The following is a 13,554-nucleotide window of genomic DNA, read 5'->3' as shown; positions in this document are numbered from 1 at the left end:
ATGCAGAAGCTTCCAGAAAGCAGGGAGGGATCACAACCCCTCTAAGCACTATTGCACATGTGACTGTAAAATGCCCCAAGTGGTGCCAGGAAGACCTGCGGACCACTAACTATGAGCCCTCTTGTCTAAATTCATCAAACATACCGAACTACACACAAAGTAAAAATGTTTGACATGTTCTCAAACAAATACCTATAAAAATATGGCCAACACAAATTGCAATGACAAAGACATAGGAAAGGTAAATATTGAAATATATTCACCTGATACAACCAAGTACCATAAGGACTTAAAATGCTCCCCACTTCTCTCACGTTCCACATTAGTATCTTAAGATTACAAATAAAATATGTGCCCAGATTTCTCTTGAAAAGAGACACTGAATTTTGAGAGCAACATTAAAGGTAGAAGTAGAGTTGTAGTGTCCAAAAGGCATGCAATCAGAGAATATGTGTCAGGGAGCTGCATGACAGAGGTGAGCTTGAGGCACTGCCAGTGCCATGGTTTGTAGTCTGAGTATGTTTTTGGGCAGACTCCTTAATACTAGGTTTTGTTGTATACAATTGAACTGAGGTGAATGCTATGTGTTTTTACGACTCACAAGAATATTTAAGGCTAGGTGGAGTTGTTGCTGACTGAAAGATCATTTGATATTTGAAGTATGAGAAGAGAGCACACTGAAAAGAAGCCGAGGATGGAGATGTTTTAATTCGTGTCCATTGGGATCTTAACAGATCTAGCTCCAAGATCTAGCTTCCAGGGTACATTGTATTTGAAAAAACACACAAGGGCCCTGAATTATTGACCAAATTTGTTGTATGCCATCCCTTTACTTCAATGTGGCACTTAGGGTGAAAGGTGAACCCTTAAGTCAGAAGATGGTGGGAGAACCTTCTGGATCCCACTTTAGCCGTACTGAAGGAATGTTTAACTCCCTTTTTATCCAGCTCTGGTAATGCTGTTCTGAGGATAATGGAGAGGTTGGACAAAATGGATATGTAAAAACAAAAGTTTAGCATTAGACTAAGTAAATGCACAAATCACAGATCCTTTGAGTTATATTTCAGATAGGATAAGCAGACTTTATAATTGTGACATATTGATGTGGTTTTGGTCTCGTAATCTATAAAGTAGAAGTGTTAAAGGTAATACTAAAATGACTCTGATAGGTTAATGTCAACATATCCACATAGGAAAAAGATATTGCTGACCAGTGCCAAAGTGCTTGTCCTCTCTCCCATAAACATGGTAATATTGACTCTTCCCCAATTGGCATGTTTAATTTACTTATAAGTGCCTAGTAAAGTGCACTGCCTGTGCCCAGGGTCTGTAAATTAAATTCTATTAGAGGGCCTGTAGCACGTATTGTCTCACCCACTTAAGTAGTCCTTTAACCATGGCTCAGCCCTGCTGTTGCAGCGCCTGTGTGAGCAGTTTACACTGCCATTTCAACCTGGCAAGATAACCCTTCTGCCAGACCCAAACCTTCTCTTTTTGTAAATATAAGTCACCCCTAAAGTAGGACCTGGACAAGCCATAGGGAAGGGTGCAATGTATTTAGAAAGTCAGGGTATGTACTTCTAACTTTTACACGTCCTGGTAGAGAAAAAGTCTCAAATGTGTTTTTCACTACTGCAAGATTTATCTCTCCTATAGGATAGCATTGAGATTATTTTACTACATTTTTTTATGTGTGGTTCACAACTATGAAGCAATAGACTTTTCAAGTTTGGTGCTTCTGGAATTACAATTTAAAATCACAACTTATGGTGAAGTCAAATTTTAAATTGCAGTTCTGAGAATGCCACTTTTAGAAAGTTGCCACTTTCTTAATTTTGTGTTTTGGTGCCTGCTGCCTGTCTCTGATACACTTCTGGGGGGTGACAGCTGGCTTTGTGTATTCCCCTTAGACAGCCACACACAGTGGGAGTTTAAGTGTGATAGGAGGGCCATCTTGCAAGGATGGGAGGAACAAGCTGGTCCCAGCCTCACTTACACCTGAATAGGCCGCGTCCTGTCACCACACAAAGGGTTGCATACTCCCCCTGTAGTAAGTCAGAGCAGTAAGGAAGGACCTATGTGCACTTCAAAGAACTGTCCCCGCTTCAAAGGCACAACTTAGTATAAGACCTGGACCTCTGACACCACCACTTCAGTACACTTTGGACTGCTGCTTTTTGGGACTCCTGCCTTGCTGTGCTGCTCTGCTGCCTGCTGGCCTCCTGTCCGGGTAAGAAGGACAGGATCTACATCACTTGAACCGAGAGTAACTCCAAGGGCTAGCTGGCTCGGCTCCTGACCTGAAGTCTCCGGGACATAAAAGACTTCGAACACAGCCGCTGATAAACCTGGACTCTGTTATTCATGCGTCTTTCATTCCAAGTGGTGCCACCCCAGTCCTGAGCCCTTAAAAGTGAGGCCCAAGGTGCTTGCTCCACATTCTCTCTGAAACTGGTGCCGTTGTGTGGACTGGAATTGGCACATCGCCCCTCTTGCATGACCAGAACTGGCACATCGCCTCTGCTTCGTGAATTGACCTTCATAAGCAGCACTGCATGATGCTCCACTCAAGGTCTTTGTATCTCTGTCAACGGCAGCCTCGACGATGACGCCGAAAACTCTGCATCAATGCCCCTTGCTCATCGGAGCTGACGCAACGCCACTGTTGGGCAGATCAGGACCAGCACATTGCTGCCACTGTGAGGGTCAACACTGACACATCACCTTTTTGTTGTTTTGATCTTGTTTTTTTGGGTTAAAATAACGTCTATTTATCTAACCTGGTGTGGAAAATTTTGTTTTGTGTTTTCACTGTTTTACTGTTTGAAGTGTTGCACAAATACTTCACACATTGCCTCTAAGTTAAGCCTGACTGCTCTGTGCCAAGCTACCAGAGGGTGGGCACAGGTTAATTTAGGGTTTCCCTGCTTGGTACTCTGACTAGAATTGTGGTTGCTGCTTGACTAGGGCCCATACTCCAGTCAACCTACAACCCAATTTCTAACAATAACCAATTTTACTACAGTGCTTGATTAGGTTAACCAGTGGCATACTGTTTCTATGACCATCACAATGTGTGGTTTCATGGATGAAACAATTGAGGAGCTGAAGTTATTATCCCTTTGGTGAACTCTTTATGTAGACACTGTGTGATTCATAAAAAAATGGGGTTGAGAGACAGCAAACCACACCTATCACTTCTAGTGACTTAAAAAGGTCCAAATACAGGCAGTGCAAAGATCAGGAAGATCAAACCCTGACCTTCCACAACGGAGTCAAACTCATTATATCAAAAAAAGATCAGCACGCTACTTCTGAAGAAACGTTTACATTACAAGAAGAAAGAGAAGATGTGAATAAAAATAACATTTTAAAGAAAAATGAAATGGAGTCTGTGCATTAAGTTTGAATGAAGATTTAATTTGAAATCCGGCAATGCAGCTACGGATATTATTTGTACACATGAATCTTTTTTTGATACTGTATGATTCATCTAATTTTCATGCATAGATAGCCAAAGCTAGGCCAGTTTTTCGAGCAAGCACTCTCTAAATGATGTTTCATTTAAATTAGGAGTAACATAAAAAAATTATGTGTGAGCTCAGACACCTCTTTGAGGGATTTTGTTGATATATGTTTTATTACTTGCAGAGAAGGCATCCTAACATGGTTTGGTATTACAAGCCTATACCTATGGCTCTCTTATGCTGACTACTGCACTTAAGTGTACATATGTTAAGTCAGTTCAATAAATACAAAGGGGCAGATTTACAAGCCCCTTGCGCCTCATTTACGCCGCTGTTGCGTCACTTTTGTGACGCAGCGGCGGCGCAAATCCTGCGCCATGGTGCGGGGTACTTACAACGTGACGCATCTGGGAGATGCGTCATGTTGTAAAGCCCTGCACCACATGTAGGCGTTCCTGCGCGGGGGGGGGGGCGTTCCGGCGCAGGAACGCCTCCTAAAAGTGGCTGAGTGAAATCTACAAGATTTCACTCAGTCATTTTTAGGCCCATGCTGTGTCAAAACCCTGTGCCTGCCTGAAGCAGGTGTAAGGATTGACGCAGCATTAACAAGATAGGGCACCCCCGAGCCTTGCTGGAGCTGCGTCGCGCTTATGACGCAACTCCAGCAATGCGCCACTTTTACGGCACAGATGCATCACGCATCTGTGCCGTTTTTGCCCCATGGTGCGCCGCATTGTAAATGAGGCGCATCCATGGTGGCGGAGCCGTGACGCATAATAACTGGCGCATCCCTGCTGATATGCAGGGATGCGCCAGTTATTGTTAATATGCCCCAAAATAATTAATATCTGCACCGTTTCATGTGGACAGTGGTTCTTGAAACAGGTTCTTTGCATGGTATATGGAGAAATGTGTGATGACTGCCCATTGTTCACACAATATATACAGCTTAGGGAAACACCTAAAAGACAGAGTGGAGGCATTAGAGTTGACACTGACACAAAATAAAGAGAAGTGAATAATGGTATTTCTTTTCCTGGTGGTCATTGAGCTGTAGTACATTTGTGATCCATAACAGAAGAGAATTCAGGTTCGCCTAGAACTAGGTAACTAGAATAGAGAGATCTTACTTCCCTTCTTACCACTATACAGCGGATTGGTACTCACCAGTCCTAAAGAGATAAGAATAATATTTTTTATTTAGATCAAAGGGGAAGGTCAGTTTCGTTCATAGTCACTAGGATCCTCTGTACGAATGTAACACCCATGGACTTTGCCAGCAGCGGCCAAAGGGTAAACGATGGTCGTGGGGTCTCAACACGGATGCAGGTTCCAAGCAAACCTAAAGGTTAAAACCCCTTCGATGCGCATGACGGAGCGGTTCCGTCATGCGCATCGGTTGCGCTGTCCGTATGACGGAACCGCTCCGTCATGGCCCCGCCCGCGCAATAGAACAGCACATTCTGCCACATAGAAATATAAGTGGTGTGTAAAGTGGTGTGGGTCTATGTCTACATCAAATTTGGCAATTTGCCCCTTAACACACACATTTCACGTAGCCCTAGTAGACAAGCCTGTTCACTAAATAATCAGTAAGTTATTTTAAAAAGTTTGGAATACAAGGACCTGTGCTCATGGTGACATGCTAAGCAGGCTTCAAGTCTTTCTGATGCTGGTGACGATGATAAAAGAATGCATAAGGCATGCACACACCAGGTTCCGGCATCCTGGTGAGTAATCGAGCTGCACTGATCATGTGCTGCAAAGACGGCACACAGGAAATGTGCATGTCTCGTCGTAAATGTAGGAATTGTAACTATGCCTGTCTATCTAGTACAGGAAACGTTAGAACACGTATGTCACTGTAAAATGGTTTTTCAAATGCACAAACACCAAATTGCGATTCAGTAACTTGTTACCAAATTGCAATTTGGGTTTGCAATCAAATACCGATTCGGTATTAGGAAGGGGCGTCCCTTCCAACTACAGAATCGGTACAGTATGCATGCTTTACCACCAGTTTAAAAGTGGACCCCTTCCCCTTTAAGAATGTGTAGTATTGGCAGAGAATAATAGGCTGAATGTATTGTACATGCTTCTGTAGGTTTCACTGCTTGGTGGAATCATAGGTGAACATTCTCTGCCAATGTTCTTAGGTTGTTCTGTGTGACCACAGAACGGCCATTCTCAGAATGTTATATTTTGAAATGTACTGATTATTGATCAACTGTTGTTTGTGGAGAAAACGCTTGATGTGTGCCCGCATTTCTCGTTGCTCCAGCGTCTTTACTTCAAAATTTTAAAAAAAGATGTTTTAAATGCAGGCATTCTCTTTAGAAATGCATCCCGTTTTCCTCTAAGAAAAACGGATTGCATTTCAAAAAGAAAGATTGCTTTACTATAAACCAATCTCAGACATGGTGATCTACTGACCCAAACATGCCACCATCTCTGTGAGAGCGCTCAGTCCTAACGGGTCGCAGATTGCAACACACCTCATTAATATTATTGAGGGGTTCAATTTGCGACCTACTAGGAATAGCTAATTAGAAATAAAAATTGTTGCACATTTTTGTAGTGTCCGTGCATGGACACGTTCTAGTGTTCCAACTCCTTGTACTACACTGTACACCCACCCACCACAGACGTCACTGTGTCAGGTGACGCTGTCAATAAAAAGGCCGAGCGCACGTGCTCGTGGCCATTCCCACTACCACCAACGTATCATGTGTCATGTGTCATGTGTCAGTGATTGCGCACAGCATGCGGGCCTAGTGCCCAACATTACAATTTTGAATGCTGATTTCCTAATTGCGATTCAGAGATAAGCGCAACTATGGAATCGGTATTCCTCATGTCTCATGTTAGCACATCTGGCTCCTGGTTCTCTACCTCAATCGTTCTACGTATATCCAACAGTGAATTTGCTCGAAATCACCGTATATGGGCCAACTAAAACTCTAATGGGAATTTATCTTCTATTTCACATAGCCCAGTCACTATTTCCTTGCCCTAAAATGACTGACAGTGAGAAGGAAAGCAAGTTCATATAGAATTAAGTCATTAGAATTCACCAGAAGTTTGTTGGAGAGAAATGTTTACAGGCTTCAGTTCATCCATGAGAAATGAAGGAATTTGCAGGGGGTGATTCAAATAAATATATCTTGTTTCTTTCAGCCGGACGAGCTCTCTGTTTACTTGGAAGACGGAGATGTGGTCTTCAGAGTAAAAGATGTTCGGGTTAAGTCCTCAGTCAAACCCTACAATGATGGCCAGAACCATTTTGTGATTGCTTCTGTAATGCCAACAAGGTACAGTTATCTCTTCAGCATGTGTCTGTCTAACAATTAGGCGTATATGGTATGTGATTGAAACATTGAAGAAAAAGTATGTGAGACTTTAGCTCAGGTGTCAGTCTAGTTGTAAGCTAAGGCAGAGTGAGGTTCTAGCAAGCTTAAGTCCGCCTTTCCCACAGCACATTTGTAACAACAGTTATAGAGAGACACACTCATAACTGGAACAATACAACTCTCCCTGAGTGCGCAGCGAATAGAACTGGTTGAAAATGTGACCTCATTCTTACAGTGAAAATGTCTTTATCAGACACAAAAATCAGTTTTCCATGCCAGGTATCACATTGATTCCTAACCCTTTATAGTGACCAGAAGGTAGCCCAAAACCACCTGTAATCCAGAGATTATCACAGAATATTACCACAAACTCGCTGTTCAATCCTCTTTTCCTGATAGCACCAGTTTCTTTTTTAATATATTTACACTCAGCATGTCCATCAGCAATTTTTCTTTATATAGGCAGTATATAGGGAGTCTCTGTTCACTTAGTCTGTGTGCATGCTTGCCCTCTCAGTATATCTATTTGAATATTTTTGTCTGAATAGTTGGCAAAAGAAGAAGGTTGGAAATATTTGTGGAGTCACAATTATTAACACTCTGTAAATTCACACCCAAACAAAAAAGCCCAAAGCCATTGCAATCACATTTAAAGTGAGGATTTGCACAGAATTTCCCTGGCTCGAAATCTATCTAGAACCATTTGCCTGGAAAAGGAGTGTGTGTGTGTCTATCTGTGGTCAGAATGAGCCGAACATCTCTCATCTAGGAAGGGTAGCCCAGCTTCCGTTTTTTTATTTTAATTTGGAAAATTGTTTTCGTGTGGTACTTATTTATCCTATAAATTCCATCGTTTTAATAGATTGTTGGCGAAGAGTTTATGTGTCCCTAAGCCGCATTCCTCTTAGTCTGCTCTCATCTTGCTTCTTGGTCACTTATTGTTTCAAAAGCTGTTATTTGTGTTTATCCTGCTGTTGATATTTAGTGAGCCTAACTATGAGTTGGAGGACAACTAGAATACACCTTACCATGGAATAAAATATGGTACAATCTATGCTGCTGGAGAAGAAACACTTCTGCCAAATAACACATTTCTTTGGTAGAAACCCAACTATTGTGTATGCATCAACCTTTCTCACACAAAGAAGCCTTGGGAAAATGAATACATGAATTTCACGAATGTTCCATAACTTTGTAATGGTGTTTTTTTGTTTGCAGGTATGAGCTGGTAGTGGATGAAGAAGACAAAAATGTTCAAGAAAAAGAAAAAACTGAACCAAAACAGTCAATAACAACAGCCAAAAAATACTACTTTGGTGGGACTCCCATTGGCTTTGCATACGCCAACCTCACTGGTTGTATTAGCAATGCCTATTTTACCAGGTATGTTGGTGTCTCAAACATTTGCTTTATAGAGAGGCAAATCTGTGATTGAGATGAGCTTAGAGACCAGTCTTGCTGTGCAAGTGACTGTAATATTAAGTGTAGTTAATAGGTATTGAAGAATTTGTGTCAAAAAATTAAAAAAGTAGTCTGCATTACGGAAGAGATTTGGAAGAAGCCTTGCCAAAGATATCATGCTATATTGTGGTATAAAACTCTATTATTGTTTTAAAGTTAATCTGCAAACAGGGCACAGATTAAAACAGTGGTTACTATATTATATCGGGTCATTAACCCTATCCTCGCCTAAAATAATCTTCTAGTGTTTATTTGGTGATTGTTAGATAGTGACATTGGACATTTAGTTTTCTTCTGTGAAATGTGAAACCATTTAGAAGAGAGTTACAGAATTTTAAATGAGAATCCTACTAGTGCATAAATTATACAATTTAGAAGAGGGCTGCAATTTGTGGGGAAAGAAAAAGGCAAGAGAGAACAGATAAAAACAGATTTAGCACTATAAGCCCATCTAAGGTAGGTAAAAATAGTCCTTCTTGAGGTTGTGATGTTGTGATCTAATTATCTGCTGAGTGTTACAGTACAGGGTACGTAGCCAAGCACTACTGTAGGGGTAAACAGTATGCTAATATTTACTTTTGAAATTGAACACTGTTGCTTCCCAGTCAGTTGGAAATGTAAAGAAGTGTTTCAATTGACAACTGACAATCTGCTCCCTTGATTAATTTGGCAGTTTCACCTTTGATCCTTTTTTGTACACATGTTCACTATATTTGGTAACAGAAGACACCAGGCCCTCAAGGTGATAGAGGAGGGTTGTTCTGGAGTGTGCGGTTCTATATCCTCATAGGGTGATCTTCAGAGATCGATATACATTTTTTCCATAAGGACCTTGTTATAATTTTAGATTATCCATCTCTACAGTCATATAGAGACAAAACCATGTTTTTGTTGCACAACATATCTTCATCACAGCTAGAAATGCTGATTTGCTGTACTCACTCATCCACAAAAGAATAATCTGCTGGGTGACTCAGGGGTCTGCTCCTCAGCCATTATAATTCAATAGTGACAAACATCCTGTGGCCCAAGTCAATGACTAGAAATACTTGTATTTTCAAATGTATGTTTAAACCAACAAGATAGACCTTATGCTAGAGTTCTGACATGAGAAAATTTAAAACCCTTTCTAAGCATTGCAGACTGCCTTATTTATGTATGCACCATTCTTGAATAGTTCAGAGACAGAGGTTATGGTGATACAAAATGATCGGAAATGGAAGCAGGAAAGCCATACTGACCCCTAGCCAATGTAAAGAAATGGTCCAAAAAGCAAGACGTCTCAGTGCTCTAGTCAATATGCAACTCCATTTACCACACAGGACAATGGCCTTGCCAAGGGGTCAACCCTGTAGCAAGACATGTTCAGAACAATCCTTAGACTCCTGTACTTCAGTTTTTGTGTGGAGCTAATTAGTGCTTTAACTACTGGACTTCCATGATGTCCTTTATATTCCTACCCTTAAAGCAGATGTGAACAATACAGAAGAATCAGAATCAGGGTGTAAGGGTATGCATTGGTGCAAGATCGTATCACATCAGCCTCGAAGTTACTTCACTGACTCATAGTGGAATGTATGGTCGTATTCAGTACAGTCTGTTGAGATAAACCTAAGATAGAGTTACTAATCACCTCTCTCCCAGAACAAATACAAACAGATCAAAGAAGGAGCCAAATGCCTCAGGATATAAAGAGTTAGCACGAGCATGCAGTCCAATAAGTTTCCAACAAAAATATCTAGCCTGTATTTTGTACTACAGGTACATGCAGCGGTACCTCTCCATAACACTCTTAGGGAGAGACCATATCCAACGTCCAAAATGCACACCACAACCCGTTCAACCTACCCAGAGCTTTCACACACAGAGGACTTTGATCCTGACCATGAAGCAATTTCATACATAGCACATCAACGGTCCCAAAATACCTCAGAATCATATGTCCTTGCACCCAATAGTGAATCATAGCAGGGATTTTCTTACTAAGTTCACAGTTCGCTATATCAAGTGCCTAAAATAAAGCCTGGGCTTCAATCCAACTCCACTAACAATCTTACCTGTAAGGTACAGTAAAAATATTCATATCTCACCAAGAAGAAAAAAAAATCACAAACCATCATTGCTATATTTTTGGGTCTTCATCTTGCTTCCTCTCCTGTTTACAGAGGTCTGACATCTCCTGGTGGCCGCATGTATATAGCATCCAACGCGGGAGGCATAATGAATTCCGTCATGTATACCCCATCCTCACATCTACATTACGTCATATGGACCGACCTCTGTAGCCCAAAAGTGTTTGCCATCTTGCAATATCCTGTTGTGTACTCCCAATCATAATCACCAAACAAAAGTAATGCTACATACACACAACCACCAGGAGATTTCAGACCTTCGTAATAGATAGTTTGGGAGCACTGATGGTGCTCTGTATGAAATTGTTTTTTTAGGGTCCAGACTTAAGAAAGTGTTCATGCTTTGAACTCGAATAGATCATCAGAAAATGTAGTATTTCTTTTGGAACTTGGACGGGTGAGCTCTCTCTGCACTAGATGCTTTTGTGTTGAATGATATTATATAGGAAGTTTAAATTAAGGTGGTAGTATGAGGTAACACTTAGATTTGGTGTTGGGTATGGTTATGGTTGTTACAACACCTATTAAAAGCAATGTCTATATGGCATAAACACTTCATTTCAAATCTGTGCACATGTGTGATCACTATGGTTAAAGTAAGGTCTTGCCACTGTACAGCATTTCTGGAACATAAGAACACATATTTTTGTTGTATTATATGATTTTAAGTCTGTTAATGAAACATGTGTTGACTAAACTAGAACAACTGAATAGCTAGAGCGAAACAACTGAAATTAAGACGAACCGGACTACTAACAGTGTTGGCAACATTAGTTCATGGACTATCAAATGGGCTAGGTGCTCGAGGGCAACCCCCCACACTCAAGGGGGCCCATGAAACGAATGGCAGGCAGAGAGGACAGGAGAAGGAACCAAAATACAGTCAAAAGGACCCAATCTGCCTGAAAATTACTTATAAGGTGCTCAAGGTCACTGATGTATTAGAGCACACCCAAACGACAATAGCCTTTCCCAATTAATGTAGGACAACTGGTCTGTAGAAAATATCACAATTATTTATATCATTATGTCAAGCTGATAAGGAAACATGAAACAGGATGAAAATCAAAAACATCCAGGCACATCTGGAGTCACACACACACACTCTCAAATCAAACAGACAACCACAAACCAAAACATACTCATACATCCCATCAACTCAGGATTCATTAAATAACACTGTACATTTTTTAACAAAGGCAACAATCTTCCCATGAAGGAAGTGGAACAACATGGGGTATGAATAAGGAATACAAAAAAATAAACAGACAATAGCTATCAAGAGGTCAATTCCTCAATAGCTAATACAGTCCATAATCCAGTTTCTTCTCATAAGGGAAGGTGGGAACAAAGGAGACACATGGCACTTCAGCGCCGACGCGCGTTTCGGTGTCCAACCCCGATATGGGTCACACCTTCTTCAGGGCAAACAGATTGTGTGTGCGACACAAGATGAGATGCGCCTAGAGGGAAAACAAGTGTTGTATAAACATACAAAATATCCTACAATGTGGTACGTCAGGGCATATCAGATAGGATATGACCCCTGCGGATAAAACATAATAAGGGGTAAATCACACGTAGATGCTCAAGGGCGTCAATTTAGCTTGATACCTTTATGAGTTTTATATTGTTGCTGGAGCTTCTTAATGGAAGACTATCCTGTTCCTAGGTACTTGCATAAGAAGAAATGTCATTTTGCTCAAAAATTGTGTCCCTGTTATTGACATTGCCTGCCAAAATTAATGGATATTCTTAGATGTGACAGTATTAGCCCACTTCTTAGGTTTTTGAGCTTCTAATATTTATAGTATTTTCACCATAATGTTTACAAAGGCTAGCCTAATCCTTCATCTGTAGGAAAATAATCACATATAGCAAATACATGTTCATAATAGTTGCATTTCCATCTTGTAAGATACCTGAGAAAATAGTTCTCCTTTACATCCAACTTCACTGGAGGTAAGAATCATTCCCAGCTGTTCAACAGCTGTTTATTATTCCTACCAGTCCATGAGAGCATACTAGCTTTGTCTCGCACAGTTCTTACATTGCTCAGTTGGAAACAAGCTATTTAATTTTATCCAATCATACCACAGGTTGGACAGAGATGTTGAAGTGGAAGATTTTCAGAGGTACAGCGAAAAGGTACACGCTTCACTGTATGGATGCCCCGTGGAATCATCTCCAGTAGCCCTGGTTGTTCAAAATAAGAAAAACTCCTCTAAACCCAAAGGAAATCGAAACAGAAAGGTAAGTCGTGGCCTGTAGAACTAAGACACTAACATTTCTTTGTTTAAACTGAAATGACTAAAACTGCTGTGATTCTGGACCAAGAATTCTCTGAAGTCCTCCATCTTAATTTTAAGGTTCGGAGTCCTATCTCTCTTGGCTCCAGCAATCTCCTTTACATCTGATGTCCGTTCTCCTTCCCCATCATCCACTAACCTATTGCAGCTAGATACCTGTTTTTCATTGTCACAAGAAACTCACATTGAGCAAACATCACTACTATAATCTCAACATTCAGGTTTTCAAAAATGTGAATTCTCTTCCTAGACAAAGGGCCAGAGGTACAACCCTCTTTTGTGCTCGCAAACGGGAGATCGGCCCATTTGCGACCGCAAAAAAAGAGTAATGGCATGTACAAACGGTACTTTGTGAGTCACTGACTCGCAAAATAGCATTTGCGACTCTCGATATTAGGAAGGGGCATCCCTTCCTTATAGCGAGACTCACTGCCATGTAATATTGTTTAGCGGCCGCATTTGCGGCCACAAAACACTCACAGTTTACCACCTCCATCAAGTAGGTGGTAAACAACTCGCAAATGGGAAGGGGTCCCCTTCCCCTTTGTGAATGTGTGAAAAAACATTTTTTAAGAGCAGGCAGTGGACCCAGGGACCACTGCCTGCCCTTAAAAAATTAAACTGAAAAGTTTCATTTTTCCTTTTTAAATGCATCCCATTTTCCTTGAAGGAAAACGAACTGCATTTAAAAAAAAAATAAACTGCTTTATTTAAAAATCAGTCTCAGACATGGCGGTCCGCTGACCCCAGCAAGCCACCATCCCTGGGAGTGTTAGCCATTCCCAATAGGGTCATAAATTGAGCTTGCCTCATGAATATTGATGAGGCATGCAAT

At 41.0% G+C, this 13,554-nt stretch overlaps 1 protein-coding gene across 1 annotated transcript in view; it reads left to right on the top strand.

Moving 5' to 3' along the window:
* LAMA4 (laminin subunit alpha 4) overlaps positions 1 to 13,554 on the top strand; it is a 466,993-nt gene that overhangs the window by 411,721 nt on the left and 41,718 nt on the right. The window contains exons 30-32 of the mRNA XM_085611379.1: positions 6,645 to 6,778; positions 8,036 to 8,200; positions 12,510 to 12,663. Coding sequence (XP_085467505.1) covers positions 6,645 to 6,778; positions 8,036 to 8,200; positions 12,510 to 12,663 — 453 coding nt within the window. The remainder of the gene's footprint in view (positions 1 to 6,644; positions 6,779 to 8,035; positions 8,201 to 12,509; positions 12,664 to 13,554) is intronic.

This window comes from Triturus cristatus, chromosome 6 (genome assembly GCF_964204655.1).
Source record: "Triturus cristatus chromosome 6, aTriCri1.1, whole genome shotgun sequence".
NCBI classification, from domain to species: domain Eukaryota; kingdom Metazoa; phylum Chordata; class Amphibia; order Caudata; family Salamandridae; genus Triturus; species Triturus cristatus.
Note: the sequence above shows the minus strand (reverse complement) of the source record. Positions and strands in the feature narration are given on the sequence as shown.